General features: G+C 44.2%; 1 protein-coding gene across 3 annotated transcripts in view; it reads left to right on the top strand.

Moving 5' to 3' along the window:
• The window catches only part of LOC108314726 (sine oculis binding protein homolog), a 167,636-nt gene that overhangs the window by 127,241 nt on the left and 24,001 nt on the right, over window positions 1–16,394 (top strand). For all 3 annotated transcript variants that reach the window (XM_017543740.2, XM_017543738.1, XM_017543739.2), the window contains one exon: window positions 14,267–16,219. In XM_017543740.2, coding sequence (XP_017399229.1) covers window positions 14,267–16,216 — 1,950 coding nt within the window. In that variant the 3' untranslated portion in view covers window positions 16,217–16,219. The remainder of the gene's footprint in view (window positions 1–14,266; window positions 16,220–16,394) is intronic.

Below are 16,394 nucleotides of genomic sequence, written 5' to 3'. Positions count from 1 at the left end.
CTTAGGTTTCCTGGCCCCGCCGTATGCATCCAAATAATTGAGGTAGCATTTTTCAAAACGTTTTGCCGTAGGAGCCTACTTTAAAAATAAAAGCTCTTTTTTTGAAAAGCTGGGGGAACTGGATGAATGAAGTTAACCATGTTTCTTTTCTGCAGATCTCCTCAAAGGCTTAGGCATGGCAGCATGCAATGAGAACCTCCAAAGAAGAACATAGTAGGCAGCATTTCCCAAGCTTATTTGGCCATGGGATCCTTTTTGTGGGGCAGAGCATTGGTGGATCTAATGTTTCTCAGGATACGCTTTAGGAAATAGAGAGTTGGGGCATACGTGGTCAGTGGTGGGGTTGGGGGAAAGTTGAAATGGGTTTAGGAATAGGCAAGAACCTGAGAGAACATGCACATTTCCTTTCTGTGGAGACCCTCAGAAATAGTAGTGCAGGTGTATGGAGGCTTCTGTAAGAGGCATGTCCTGGTGTAAACTTTCTGCTTTTGCACCTGCAGAAGGCAAGGCCTCCCAGCCCTTGGATTTGAGTTGGTTCACCCAGACTGAGGCTGTCCTGGGTGCCCCACACCCATAGCAGGATATAGGGTCATTAACCACCAGGAGGGAGTATGATGGGATTAGGCAAGGACTTTGAAGTCACTGCCCCTTCCTAGATTTTCCTCATTTTTATTTTATTTTTTTTAGCAGAGAGTAATACCTGGAAGGTTGTGGTAAGGATTAAATGTGAGAAATTGTGTCAAGCTGGGTGAGACTTTTGGTCTTCCTAAAGTTATGGAAGCTTGCCATAAAGCAGCCCAGGGGAATCAGGAAGATGGGAATAGCCATTGTTGTTCATCCTTGCGGTGCCTAGGCAATTGTTCCGGCAGAGCATGGTCCCACAGTGCTAATAACTGGGTCACTGGACTGCCTTACTGGTCCCAAGGAGCAGGCATCTTTGCTTCCTAATTTAGCATGTGGCCATTAAGGATTTGCAACTCCCTGAAACTCAGCTTCTGCTCCAACCACTTTCAGCTGCCTTCTCCCCACTCTCTAACTTGTGACCCATGCTGCCCTGTGGTTTCTGTTCATTGCCTCTCTCCTCTGTGGTCCTCTGGCTTTATTCCCATGACCACTATTCCCACCACTATTTAGTCTCTTGGCGTTATATTGATTCCAAACTTCCCGGATAGGAATATCTAATTGGTCCATTGAGTTACTCTGTCCCTCCTAGGCAGAGCCGACACCAAAATCTTAAGGTGTCTTTGGGTCCAGGCAGCTACAGCCAATGAGACAGCAGGGCCATGACCACAGCAGGCACCAGCATCTCACCGGCTCTGTTCTGCTACAGACATAGTTAGCACACAGTTCTTTTCCTCCTCCTCTTTCTTTCCTCTCCTGTTCCCACCCACTTTTGCAACATGCCAATCTGTATCAAAAGCATGCCTTGCCATAGCAGGAAATACCTGGTAACACCTTTTATTTCACTCTTAGATACTAAGCACTGAAAGAAAGGCCCGCCCTCACATGTTTAGAGCATCACCCATATTTCTTTCTTCTGTGTCTCACCAATCCAGGGCACGTTGTGCAGGCTGTTTGAATTAGGCTCTGTTATGCTTATTTCTCCTCTTACCCAGAAGCCAAGAGTCCACTTGTATGAAGGGTCAGATGGCAGTACGGTCTTCTTCTGCACCTCATTTCTTCCTTCAGAGTAGGCCAAAGAATGATGTCATTAGTCATACAGAGGTTAGGAGATAGGAGTTTCTACCCAAATACTGACAACTGATATGTAATTGCTGCTAGTCTTAATTTACTTAGCTTTAAAATAAGATGTGTTATCTGGCTGCTTTTCTCTTTACAGATTTCTGGTGAGTGATATTATGATAGTACTATTGAGCCACTTGAGTTTATTGGAAGAAAGGAGCTATATAAATAACAGGTGTGTTTAAATGTATGTGAATACATATCTGTGTCCTGGGTTGTCATGCGTCACATCACTTAACAGTTCAGGCATTCAGCTTGGAAGAGAAGATGCAGTTGGGCTAACCCAGGATTTGCTGATGAGGATGGAGTTGTAAGAGGGATGCTTAGTGGAGAATCCAGCATTTGTGGAGCATTGATTTTCAACCAGGTAGTTAGCACAGCAGGATGGCTAAATTCACAGAACAAAGACAGAAGAGAACTAGGCAAACCAAACAGTCTACAAACAGGAAATAAGCTTTTCAGAGACAAAGGAACCAGTGTTGAGATCCGAGGAAATCAGAAGCAATCCAGCATATCCCTCCCTCGTATCTAAGAAATTGTCACTAAGCAGTCACTCTCACACAGGTTTTAATTAACTAAAAAAGACAATAGGCAACCCAGATTATTCCTTCTCCCCAGGTTTGTGAGCCCAACACACCGGGCCTTTTGAATTTGCAGCATTATATACCAGATGCCATAAATGTCACATTTGTGTGTGACGGAGCATAAGAGATTCCATGGGTAACTCTGTGCCCGGTGACTGGTGCTGGCCTGAAGCTGAGCCTAGGGCTAAAACATCCATAGTGAGCATTAAGACCACAGCCTGTCCTGAAAACCTCCTCATTATTGCAATTATATTGCTGTCAAACACTCCACAGGCCATTAGGAGCATAGTAAAGAATTTGGGGGTCAAGCATTTTGTTGGTTTGGGTTTCTGGGTTTTATTTTTGTAAAGTGTGCTTTTTGCTTTGAAGTACACATCAGAGGAAAATTTGGAGTAGGGTATTTTTCTCCCTCTCTTTTTTAAAAATAACAGATTTAACAGAATAAAGTATAAGTAAGAGTAGAGCATAGGTAAAACAGTTGGCCCTGTTTTTCTGAATAGGAAAATGTTATTACCTTACATTTGTAATAATTTTGTTTTAGAGTGCTTCCATTTGCACTGTTTGTTTTGATCCTCCAGCAGATCTTGAAGGTAGGCAGGGTGCCAGAGGGCACGGGAGCAGGACCCAAAGTTGCAGAGGGGGCAGCATGTGGGTCTTCTGACCCAAGTGGAGTCAAAGCCTGAGGCATTGATTGACTGAAAATTGGGAAGAATGTATTTACAGATTTAAGAGTCTCATCAGGAAAACTTTCAACCGTTAGGTGGCTAGAGGAGGCAACAACTATCCCAATAAACTTGAAAACTGGACATGATAAAGGCAGCAGGGATGATGCCAGAAGAGATGGGATTGTGGAGAAAAGCCAGTTCTTCTCAAGAGTAAACAAAGCCATGAGCAGGAACAAACAATTGACTTCTAAAACCTCTCTGCCAATGCAGAGAATGGGAGAGACCAAGTTGCCCTGGCTTGTGGGCACAAATAGGTGAAGTCTCAGAAATCCCACTGAGCTTTGACAGTGTCTTGTGCATAGACTAGAGCTGACACAGAGAACTAAAATAGAAAATGACATGCATCACCGACGTGTCTAATAGTTGGGTAAAATTTTTGAAAATATATCCTTATATAGCAGTCAACACTCTGGAGCGGGGAAGGCAAGATAGGAATTTTAGGAAAATAGAAGGAAGCATCAAAAGAATAATTTGGGGATATTTAGTACAAAATATGGAGCAGACATTTTAAAAATACATTAATTCACAAATAAGCAAGATATGGGATAATTTATCTTGATAGCTACTAAAAATATCATTCTCTTCAAAACAGAGCAGTTGATAATTCCCCCATGCCTTGTGGAGAGTTCTGAGAAGGTGGAGGAGCAGCGAAGGGAGTCCTCCTCTGACCGCCGTCTGATTGTAGGGTAGAGCTACTTGGAATGTGGCTGGAGTAGGGTAGTGGCATTCTCTTGGAATACGTGATGGCAGAGGGAGAGAATGCTGGATATGATCAGCCACATTCCCTAGAGTTTAGAAAAGCAGATTTTTTTAAGTGCCAAGGAAAGGTGGATTTGGTCCCCCAACTAGAGGCTCAGTGCAGTTTGGGGAGTTATTTGGGGCTTTGTGTAAAGTTCTGAAAATGAAATTATATCAGGAAGGCTAGGCGGCCAAAGGAGGAGAACCCTTGGGGGAATGCCCAGGTTAATAAAAGGAGCTAGTAATGCTGTGTTCATAGAAGGAAAAATAAGTCGAAGTGGATAGATAAGTGTTTAGAGCAAATCGTGTAATAGTTCATAAAAAAGGATGAGAAGGGAAGGGTGGGCAAGTTTTATTTGGTTTCCATTGTCTCCATAAAGAGAACGTCCTCTACACTGGAAAGAGTAGGGCAAATACCACAACGAAGGCTACAAGTCCCAAGTCAGAGGGAGAGAGAGAAAGACAGGCAGAGAACACCTGCTATGCTAAGCACATTTAGATCTTTCAGCTCCCGAAAGGAAATTGGTAGGTGATTTAATATCTACTTTTGGTTAATCTTTGCTCTATAAAAAATACAGAAATGGACAAATGTTGACCAAATTTTTAAAATTGGAAAAGGTTTCTGATTTCTGAAACTCTAGATGAGTAGTTTGATGGCTTACCCTCAAAAGACCTTGAATGTATTATTAAATAACTAGTTGATGTGCCCTTAGAAAAAATAGGTTTCGGTTGACCAGAAACTCAGAGTGAAGTAGGCAGCATAGTAGCGTGAAAAGGGGATGGGTTTGAAGTTCTGGATCTGAATCCTGGCTCCACTGTTTGAAGGCTGAGAAGGTTTAGGGAAACCACATCATCTCTTGGAATCTTTGTTTTCTCATTTTTAAGTAAAATGAGAAAAACAGTAGCTCCTTTACAAGTTTGTTGCCAGAATTAAGAGAGGCAAGTGAAAGGCTCAAGCTTGAAATACAATGAAAATTTGTTCAATAAATATCAATAAATATTTGTTTTTAAAAAGCAAAGGCTGTGGGTAAGCATATGCACAGATAAAGAATAAAAAAATAAAATGTAAAAAACGAAGACGTAACAGTGGGGCATGCCTGCTGAAAAGCATATGCATTCTTGGGTGTCATTAACAGGGGTATAGTGTTTTATGTGAGGGAGGGGGAATTCCACTAGATTCTATGCTAGTCAGCCTACTGCATTCCATTCTGGGCCCCACCCTTTAAGAGGGGCATTAACAAGGTGAAGTATATCCCTGGGTCAATGGCAGCTGGTCTCACTATCATGTCTCTAGGAGGACAGACAACATAGGAGGGCTCTGGGAACTTGTGCCCTGGGAACTGGGTGCGGGAACTGGGGTTGTTTAAAAATAACAATCTGGAGGAAATGTGATGACGTCTTTTAATGTTTTGAAAGACTGAGATTTGGAAGAGGAGTTGACCTGTGTTGGGGGACCCTGGCAAAGAGAGCTGCCCACTGTAGGTAGAAGCGGCAGGGAGGTGGCGTGGTTAAACTTTCTAATAATCAATGCTGCTTGACAACCAGATAGACTGCCTCAATGATACTGCATAGAGACCTGCAGTTATATTGCAACCCTCTTTAGCAGGCCACGAGGAAAATTGGTGCAAAGGAGAAAGATCGCCGAATCATTCTTTTGGCTGTGTACATGGGTATGAATGTTTGTCCTTGTCACAGGAAGTATGGGTGCCACCTGGAAGGTGACCTATGTGTACACGGAAACCCAAGCGTGCTGTGGGAGATAGGTTGGGTTTGACCTGTGAAGTTCCTTCGATTTCTAAATGTCAGTGATTCTGGAATTTCAAAACAGAAAGTTATTATCAAGTACTAGTCACTTATCTTAATCCTGTAGTTTGTAGGAAAGTGCAAAAAACCCTTGAGATAGTGGAGCAGTATGGGTTTTGAAGCCAGACAGATTTAACTTAGAATCTGGATCTGCCATCTATGATCTTCGTAGGTAATCTTGAGAAGTTATTTAACTTATCTAAACCCCAGTTATCTATATGATAAGGTATTTGTGGAGATTCAACGAGGCAATTGATGTAGGATTCTCAGCATGGGTACTAGAGCTTAAATAATGCTAACTATTGTTACTAGTATGTAATTTATTAGTATCACATCAAATTGGGGCTTGCAGTAATCACAATAATAAAAGCCATGATTTTCATTAGCATGTCCTGGAGATATTTGAGGACTGGGCAGAGATGGACACCCAGGCTGTGCTGGGCAACTTAGAGTGCCCACAGGTAGGTTCAGGCTGTGGCCCAGGGTTCAGAGAATGTGTGAGAGACTCAGAGGAGAACTCGATGAAGCAATGCAAGTAAAGCTCATAGCCAGGTGCCTGGCAGAGCCCAAGCAATCAGTATGTAGTTGGTGAGTGGATGAGACGTTACTAGGAGCTGCAGACCTTTGAAAAGCAGCCAGAGAGTGGGCTAAGGTGGTGGACACAATGAGGGATTATCAGAGGTGCTATTAGTTCTGCCCAGAAGTGCCCTTGACCTGGGCCACCTGCATACAACGTGGCCTTGGCCCTGTGGTGCTTTAGGGGTACCACCCATTACCGGGGTGAGATATAGCCCAGGCAGTGAGGAGACTAGGAGGCAGATTCAAACAAAGTCCCTGGGTGGGGTTTCGGGGTACTGCTTCAGATACCATGGATAATAACAGCAATCCTTCCAAAAAGTGTTCTTACTGATGTCTGATTAGTCACGTTGTGGAACTAAAACCACATATTTTAGAATATGATTTTTGCTATTTTCAAAAAAAAAGTTTGCATGAAGGAAGAAATGAGGTGTGTGACCACAGACAGAAGCTGGGTAACGAGCACACTTCACTTTTTAGCACAGTAGTTTGATGGGTTTCCCTTATATACAAGTACAATCCAAAAATCTGTCCCTGCAACTTTTCTTAAAACTCTTACAGTCACAACTAATGAAACTTCAAATACTCAAAATATTCATTAGTAAACAGGAAGAAAAACAACAAATGACACAAAAAGAGAGCAAAATACATACTTGAAAAACAAAAAGGCACAGTAAACAAGGTAAATACACATCTGAAAAAAGATTCAGATAATACATTTTAAAAAAAGAGGAGTCACAGTATTGAGTTAGAAGAACAAAGGGAAATTTGACATTAAAACATTAGATATAAGGGGTCTTTTTTTGTTAAAAGCTGTTAGTTGCATTTTAACCTTTAGAACATATCTGTTGATGGAGGAGAGCGTGTGCTAAATTTTCCACTGATCATTAATAGGCAGATTTTGAACTCCTCGAGGGCAGGTGGTCTAAGCCTCTCCTGCCCTGTTCTACAGCCCCATGCCTTCTGGAGCACAGCACAGTATTTATTTCTGAATAAATAAAAGTGTTACAAATAGAAGCTCAGTTTTCTCTTAAGCTTCAGTTTGAAGCAGTGATGCTTGAATGGAAACAAAAGAAAAACTTGCTCCTCCAGTTCCCTGTGGCAGATTCTACCTCGTATGAGGCCGGGGGCTGCATTTTACTCAAGTCCCAGGTTCCTAGCACAGTTCCTCACCCACGATGGCCCTCAATAAGTGTTCACTTTTCAATGAGTAAACTGAATTATGTGATGGCAAATTTTTCAGGGCAGAGAGTAGTTATGATACCTGGAGCTGATGAAATGGGCATGGGATGGCCTGGCAATGGGAGATGGGCGAGGACAACACTTCCTGCTCTTAGGAGGCACATTTGCCATGTCTGTGGTCCCCTGCCAGTTTCCTTTCTTTCTCACATGTTTCCTGGGCAGGGTAGTCACTGTTGATGATCTTCTTTTACAGCTGAGCACCTGAGGCTCAGCCGGATTAAATGCCTGGCTCCACCAAGAGCTGGAGGTTGGAGGAGAGGATGAGATGATCAGCAAGGTTCCTTTCAGGGCTTAATTTCACCGCTCTGAGATTTCTTGGGTAATTTCTGTGCCCTCTCAGGACCAAATAACTGGAAATCAAAGAGGCGGACATTTGGTACCAGGCAGACCAGGTTTTTTGATGTACGACTGAATTTTTTAGTTTCCATCTGGATGACCTGTATTGTGAAGGTGTAAGTTGCATTCGTCCAGCTCAAAAGAAGCAGAGAGTTTTGTCATGGTATACTAATGCTCTTAAGCAACCTAAAACATCAGCCCAAAGAGAAAAATCATCTTCTGAATCATATGTTTGGCTGTCAGGGTGGGCCTGCTGTCGCTGAATCCAGGCCAGGATTCCATCTCTTGCATTGGCTGTAGAATCAGAGACCTGGGTCAGTAATGAGCCATTTGTTAAAGCTCATTGAGATCCGGAAAACCAAGCCCATCTCTGCTCTGCCTTACAGAGCTCATGGCACAGGAGAAAGAGAAGGATCTGCTCCTGTGATCTGGGCCAAGATTTCTGGAACCCAGCTTAACATTTATAAGATAAGTAGAACTTGAGTCATGGTATAAAGTTCCTACAGGGCAGTTTTCTAATGAGATTTTCACTTCTAACAAAGATGTTCTTTAACCTCTCCTTGAGTTCCAAATCTTATTTAAGAGAGAGAGCTAGAGCAAGCAAGAGAATGAGAATGAATAAAATACAAAGCAAAAGAAACAAACAAACAAACAAAAATCCCAAATAAAAGGAACCATGTAGCAAACATCAGCATGTTGGAGTCTAAACCTGTAGAACTTTCTTATTTTGAAAATGAACTTCATGGCTTTGCTTTTTTTATATAAGAGCCCCTGCTGTTTCTACTTTAAATTCCTCTCTTGATTCTATATGGCTTTACACGTCTGTGACTAGGACATCTTTTTTCTTCCTTCACTCAAATCCAGCTCTGTGAGAAAAACTTGGAGTGGTGAGCTTGATGTTGGTGTGCCCTTCCCCACTTTATGGGGTCTCTTCCTTCAAGCAAACATTCTGCTGTGGCAGGGTGGGGCCATCCAGTTTTAAAAGACACCTGATACTGTGGCTTCTGGCCTTTCCTTTGGAAGATAGTCTGCCATGTAATGAGTCAAGCAGATCGTCCATCAGCTCTGTTTTTTAATAAAATATGCATAGCACAGTTTATGGCTTCCACTATTCAAACAGCAGTTGAGCCTAAGAGGAATGATTCATTTTAATGGTTCTAACGCTCATTTCCAAGCAGCCATGCCGCTTTATCAAGCTTTTGCCTGAATTAGAAAATGACTGGCCTTGGAAAAAGAAGAGGGCTCAGCAGGGGTTGAATCGAGGCTCCTCAGGACGGTGGGCAGCTGGGATGCACATAGAATTGTGGGCTCGTTCCTTGTCCCTGCAGACAGCCCCTCTGTTATCCTTGGGACAGAGCCTCCTAGGGAGCAAGTTGGAGGCTGATATCATCTGTGAGGCAGAGCATGAGTTTGCTCAGAGAGAAACATCCCCTGTTTTATCTCAAAGACACACAGGCTCATGGGAAAGTGGTGGATGCAAATCTCCCTTTCCCTCTTCACACAGCCATAGAAGCATCCTCCCCACAAAACAAATGTAAAACAAGTGGGACGGGCTGGGGGTTGAAAATATATATTCTGTAACAAGCTTAGTGATATGCCTAGCACACAGTCATTAGACTGTTAGCTCCATTTTACAGATAAAGAAACTGAGGCTGAGATTTTCATAAGGTTGCACTGCTAATAAGGAATGAAGCCCAGATTCATGCCAACATCTTTTGATTCCAAATCCCATGTGATTTCCATAGTGCCTTTTGTCACTCAGGGACACTGAACTAGGGCCCTCCTGGAGGCAGTGTCTAGACCCAGAGGAACAATTGATGCTGGGACCACGGCACTCTGGGGTAGGGCTGGGAGCAGGTGCTCAGGTGGGTCAGTCTGACACCCTCAACTCATGCTGTGAGGTGACTGTCTACAGGCAGAGCAGACCCCAAAGCCCTCAAAATGCTGAGCACCCCTGCCTACGTCCCTCCATCCTCTTTTGCTTTCCTCGAAGGAGCTCATGATTTTTGAGCTGGCCTAGACTACAAGATCAGTGCCACAGTCAACGTGCCAAGGCCCAGAGAACCACCCTCTTATGACAAGCTGCAATGTTGCTTAAGGAGCTACAACTTCTGAGTTGTTACCTGGGAGATATATCAGTGGAAAGTCAGAAAGACGTGTGCGAAGATTTTTGGTTTTATTTTTGAAATTGTTGATGGCATTCACGGAGGTGCTAATATCTTTTTTTATTATTATTATTGTTCTATTGCTACAAACGTCTTTGCCCAGATAAAGATTTCAGCAAAAGTGTTTCTTAATTAAATATTGCCCGATGCCAGATTACCACTCAGAAGGCAGTGGTGGATTCCATTAAAGGCTGAACTTTACTCCCACAGCTAACAGCTGATTAATGTGTTAATTAGGAACCCTGTCCCCCTCCCCCAGTTGCCTGAGTTTTCTTTTAAGCCCAGAAGAACCTGTATATTGTGCCCATGTGGGTAACCTCATGGCATACTTTGGCCTTGACTTTGAAGTTTATATAAAAATAAAGGCTCAGTTGCCAACGTGAATAGCTTTCTCTCTTTCCGGGGGAAATACAAGATGGAAAGAGTTATAAGAACCACAAGTCCTGCCTTTCGGCTTTCTTATATCAAGAGCAAGTAATACATCTGCTGAGGCAGTGTCTTTGGAGCAGTTGAGCGGTGTAGGTTGCCACACATTTATTTCACAGGAAAGGAGTGAATCCATCAGACCACTGAGCTTATAAGTACTACCCTGGCAGTCAGCCACCCAAATATAAATACTCTAATGGACTAAAGGAAATGTTCATTCTGTTGTTTGGAATTGGACCCATCCCAGGAAGGTAAATTTAATCTTTTTGAGGACTGCTGTTATAGGGTTGAATGGAATACACATTTGTTTATCTCCTTTGTGATCTTTTTGTCTTCCTGGTGATACATTATGTATTTGTGATACGAAGCATTTCAGCTGTCTCGCTCAATGGCATTGCATTTGCTGATTGTTCGGTCCCCAGATTGGCATCGTTAAACAGCTTCAGCCTCTGTCCAATCTGGGACCTGTTAGTGAGGGAAGTGGAACCAAAGAGGCCGGATTCCAACAGAAACAAAGCTGGGGTAAAATTAGGGGGAAATCAGTCCAGAGCTCAGCATGTAAAGCTCTGCATTTCTTAATCTTTATCTTTTAAAATGTCTGAAGGAATTTTGGTACTTCTTGGCATAATGAGGAAAAAATAATTCCTCAAAAAGTTAAAAAGTGAAATAAAATGTAAAGCTGTCAATGGAAAAAGAAGGGCAGAATACCCCACCACACCACAATTCAAAAAGCCAGAGTTTATGAGACACATGCTGTGTTTTCCTGGATATGCAAATGTTATTTTATTAAAGAGAGAGGGATACAGTATATATTTTCATCTAACTACCACATCTTAAGTAATCAGTTCAGGCTCTTATGATGAAATCTTTAATTACTAGAAGTGTGTCATTAGTTAGATGTGGAATGAATGATAGTTCTGTGTTTTATTGCCTCACATGATACAGCTATTTGTGCCATAAATTCATTGACCTCATCTTAAATGATGAGTCCTGTAAGACAGACTTGATTCATTATTTCTTAAGTGACAGTTTTTTCCTCTAATAATTTTTTGCTTCATGAGAAAGATTGCTTTTCTGTATTTTTAGATCAGTATTCTGAATTGAAATTTAATAAGGCAAGGACACACACACACACACACACACACACACACACTCACTCCTGTGTGTCTCCCTCTCTTTCCCTGCCTCTCTCTCTCTGTCTCTCATGTTACCCAAAACAAGATAGTCATGAACTGTCACACTACTACTTGAACACTTTGGGATGCTGCAGAAAAGCAGCTAACTGTATGCCTTTGCTTTAATGGAAAATTTGATGAAATAGGATTTTGCTTCTAACTTTGATGTCTGTAATTCTTTTTATGTCAAAATAGATGAGATATGGTAGAAAATTCTCATTTGACAAGTGGGATAGGTCTATGAGCATTCCTTATTCATCAATGGATTACTGAAAGTGAAGGAGGGGAAGGGAGAACATTTAAATTATATTTAGGTTATTATTATTTTTTACTCCATTTGAAAATATTTATTTGGCTTGAGGAAACAGGAATCCTTTGGAGGCAAATAATTCAATCTGGCAATTTAAAAACCAATTAAGGATTTCAGAAAACTCTTCTCCCTTATGGCTAAAAAATAAGATCCAAAAAAAAAAAATGCCAGAACATGGGTATATTATTTTAATTAGTTTAATTCATTGATAATATTTTTTTTGTCAATGATTAAAGAAACTGTTTTTGATCCTTCACTTCAAGCTTGTAAATTTACACTTCAGGCTTTCTGCGGATGCCTAATATTGAAACAGAAGTAGGTGGTTTTATTTCATGGTGGAATTTAGGTACCACATCCTTATACATTAATTTTATTTAAATGATCAGCTTTATAAAACAGCAACTTAAATGCATCATGTTTTTACTACTTCTTTACTTAACCTTTATGTAGATGAAATATTTGAGGGTCTGATGGATTCTGTGGATCTCTTCTCATCAGAGGCAATTCTGTACTTTTTTGTAAACTGAGCATCTCAATTATGATAAAAACTTCCCCTAATTCAGGAGGAACATGAAACACTATAGTGATATACAGGAGTATATTAGCATTGAAATTATTATTAGTAGTATTATTATTTTACCACTTTAATTTAAACTGCAACAGTTTTGATAGCTAAACTGAAAGAATGCCTTTCTAATCATCAAAGGTCACTCAGCAGTTTTCTCACTCTCCAAAATTTTTTGCAAGAAGTAGTTTGGAAGGGCAATTTGATGAGACCAAACAAAACAGGAATGTGTGCCAATAAGTATGTTATTCAATCTCACACCATCAAGTGTATTACCTGCAAATCTCAGCGGAAAAAAAAAGTGAGAAGGATCTGCCACATGCGTGTTCGCCCATGATCACATACCAGCATGCCACCACTGTTTACAATCAAGGAAAGCTGAGAGTTAAATGAGATGAGTAATCAAATGCCCAGCATATGTTGTTTTTACATTGTTTATGTGACCAATCATTATTAAAATTTATCATCTTTTAATTATATCAGTTTATGATAGTAAAAAAAAAAAACAAAAAAACCACGAACCAACAACAGACACCTTCTTCAACAAAAACAGGGCCTCCTTTAGAACAATGCTGGAACCAGTGCTTTATAGGAGAGGCGACTCAAATTCAATAGACTCACCATTGCACGGTGTCACAATTCTTCCTTTGCTATATATGGCTTGAGTGCTGAGAAAATGGCAAAAAAAAAAAAAAAAAAGGAAAAAAAGGAAAAAGATTGTGTGTGTAAAACTCTGTCAAAAAAAAGTAAGGCACTGAAAGAACTATTGAAAATTTTGACATCTGTTTATCTGTTTATAGCTATGGCAAGATTACTCATATTAATTCTTGTTTAAAATGCCATATGAAGGAAAGACATTTGTGCAAACAAGAGTCATATTTGAATTGTAGATCATGTCTTCACCATCTGTGAGAGCTGATGGTGTTGCAAAATTAATGTGTTAATGAAATCACAATAATTTCTCCAAAGTAATGGGTTCTGAAGCCGAGAATGAGTATTTTTTGAACTTTGATGTCTAGTGATTTCCAATTGGGAAAAGCTCTCAGCCTTTAATTAGTTCTGCAGCCCAACTTTAAAATAAATTTGGTGATGTCTTTCTTTTGCCAGGAGTAGATTTGAAGGGGGGGAAAAAGCCATAACAACTTTTGGAAAATGTTCTCTGGTGTTTGAAAAGTTGTTAAATAAGACTGCCTGCCAAGAAATGTCACCAAAAATTCTGACTACTGAGAGAGAGTGGGCAAACAGCTCAAAAAATAATTCTAGCTTGCTGCAACATCACAGGTTGGGAATAGCTAAACCTCACACAGACTTCATGATTAATTCCAAGTTTCTCCTTGGAAGCCAGACATAATGATGTTCAGCGCTTTGTGTTATTGGTTAACACAGTACACCCTTTCCAACTGCATTATCAAACACAGTCAACAGTGTAAAGTGACTTCACATGAGGAGAATTGTAAGGGGTTGTATTTCAAGCCCATTGAACCTTCTGGAGAACCTTTCCCTCCAAAACTCTTCAGGTGTGCATTTACAATGAGCCTCTCTGACAAGTGAAAATGCGTGGGCAGGTACACTGGACAGGTATACGTATTCCCTTTTCTCAGAATCATCTTTAAGTCATGCTTAAAGGGGACAGCACAATTTCTTTAAGAAGAAAGAATAGGAGGTTGTGATAATTGGTATTCTGAAGGGCTCATATTTTTAAAGCCAACTCATCATTTTACAAACATTGCAGAATTTTATCTTTTAGAAGGAAACACTTCTGCCTGATTGAAAAGTGGTGGTAAAATTTAAAAGAACCTTTACGTGAAACACAAAACGTCATCTACCCAGGTAAATTGCTTGTCTTACCTGTTGTGGTTTTTTATTACTGTGTTGTAGGTATGTGACTGGTGTAAGCACATAAGACACACAAAAGAATACCTGGATTTTGGGGACGGGGAAAGAAGGCTTCAGTTCTGCAGTGCAAAATGTCTCAATCAATACAAAATGGACATTTTCTACAAAGAGACCCAGGCCAATCTTCCAGCTGGGCTGTGCAGCACATTACACCCTCCCATGGAAAATAAAGCAGAAGGCACCGGGGTGCAGCTGCTCACTCCAGACTCTTGGAATATCCCGCTAACAGATGCTCGGAGGAAGGCCCCCTCCCCGGTGGCTACAGCTGGCCAAAGCCAGGGCCCTGGCCCTTCGGCGTCCACCACCGTCTCTCCATCTGAAACTGCCAACTGCTCTGTCACTAAAATCCCCACGCCAGTGCCCAAGTCCATCCCCATCAGCGAGACTCCAAATATCCCTCCTGTCTCCGTCCAGCCACCTGCTAGCATCGGGCCTCCCCTTGGCGTCCCGCCTCGCAGCCCTCCCATGGTGATGACCAACCGCGGCCCAGTGCCGCTACCCATCTTCATGGAGCAGCAGATCATGCAGCAGATCCGCCCGCCCTTCATCCGCGGGCCTCCGCACCACGCCTCCAACCCCAACAGCCCCCTGTCCAACCCCATGCTTCCAGGTATCGGGCCCCCGCCCGGCGGCCCCAGGAATCTGGGCCCCACTTCCAGCCCCATGCACCGGCCCATGCTATCGCCCCACATCCACCCCCCGAGCACCCCCACCATGTCCGGTAACCCCCCAGGCCTGCTGCCCCCGCCTCCCCCAGGCGCCCCGCTGCCCAGTCTTCCCTTCCCACCGGTGAGCATGATGCCAAATGGCCCGATGCCGGTGCCCCAGATGATGAATTTCGGGCTGCCGTCGCTCGCCCCGCTGGTGCCGCCCCCGACCCTGCTCGTGCCATACCCGGTAATTGTGCCCCTGCCGGTTCCCATCCCCATCCCCATCCCCATCCCCCACGTCAACGACTCCAAGCCCCCCAACGGGTTCTCCAGCAACGGGGAGAACTTCATTCCGAGCGCCCCAGGCGACTCCGCAGCGGCGGGCGGCAAGCCAGGCGGACACTCTCTGTCCCCCCGGGACTCCAAACAGGGCTCGTCCAAGTCCGCGGACTCGCCCCCCGGCTGCTCCGGCCAGGCCCTGAGCCTGGCGCCCGCGCCTGCGGAGCACGGCCGGAGCGAGGTGGTGGACCTGACGCGGCGCGCCGGCAGCCCCCCGGGACCCCCGGGCGCGGGCGGCCAGCTTGGCTTCCCCGGCGTGCTGCAGGGCCCGCAGGACGGCGTCATCGACCTGACAGTGGGCCACCGGGCCCGGCTGCACAACGTGATCCACCGCGCGCTGCACGCGCACGTCAAGGCGGAGCGCGAGCCGGGCGCCGCGGAGCGCAGGACCTGCGGCGGCTGCAGGGACGGCCACTGCAGCCCGCCTGCCGGCGACCCGGGCCCGGGCGCCCCGGCGGGCCCTGAGGCGGCAGCGGCCTGCAACGTCATTGTGAACGGCACGCGCGGCGCCGCCGCCGAAGGCGCCAAGAGCGCGGAGCCGCCGCCGGAGCAGCAGCCACAGCCGCCGCCGCCCGCGCCCCCCAAGAAGCTGCTGTCGCCTGAGGAGCCGGCGGTGAGCGAGCTAGAGTCGGTCAAGGAGAACAACTGTGCTTCCAACTGCCACCTGGACGGGGAGGCGGCCAAAAAGCTGATGGGCGAGGAGGCCCTGGCGGGGGGCGACAAGTCAGACCCGAACCTTAATAACCCCGCCGACGAGGACCATGCCTATGCTCTGCGCATGCTGCCCAAGACCGGCTGCGTGATCCAGCCTGTGCCAAAACCCGCGGAGAAGGCTGCCATGGCGCCGTGCATCATCTCCTCGCCCATGCTCAGCGCCGGGCCCGAGGACCTGGAGCCGCCGCTCAAAAGGAGGTGCCTCCGAATTAGAAATCAGAATAAGTAAAAGGTTTGTATGTCCGTCGGGCGCTCCTCCGCACCAGCCAGTGCACCTCTCCTTACTTCTGACAAGGCAGAGGCGAGAGTTGTAATAATAGTCATGATTTTACCGTGCGTGTTTTAGATTGCACCTGGTGAGGTCACGCTTTCCACATTCTGAGCCAGCAGCTCTGATGCTGAGTTGT

Source organism: Cebus imitator, unplaced genomic scaffold, assembly GCF_001604975.1.
Source record: "Cebus imitator isolate Cc_AM_T3 unplaced genomic scaffold, Cebus_imitator-1.0 Scaffold160, whole genome shotgun sequence".
Taxonomy (NCBI): Eukaryota; Metazoa; Chordata; class Mammalia; order Primates; family Cebidae; genus Cebus; species Cebus imitator.
The sequence above is the reverse complement of the archived record's forward strand: the minus strand, read 5'-3'. Positions and strand labels throughout refer to the sequence as shown.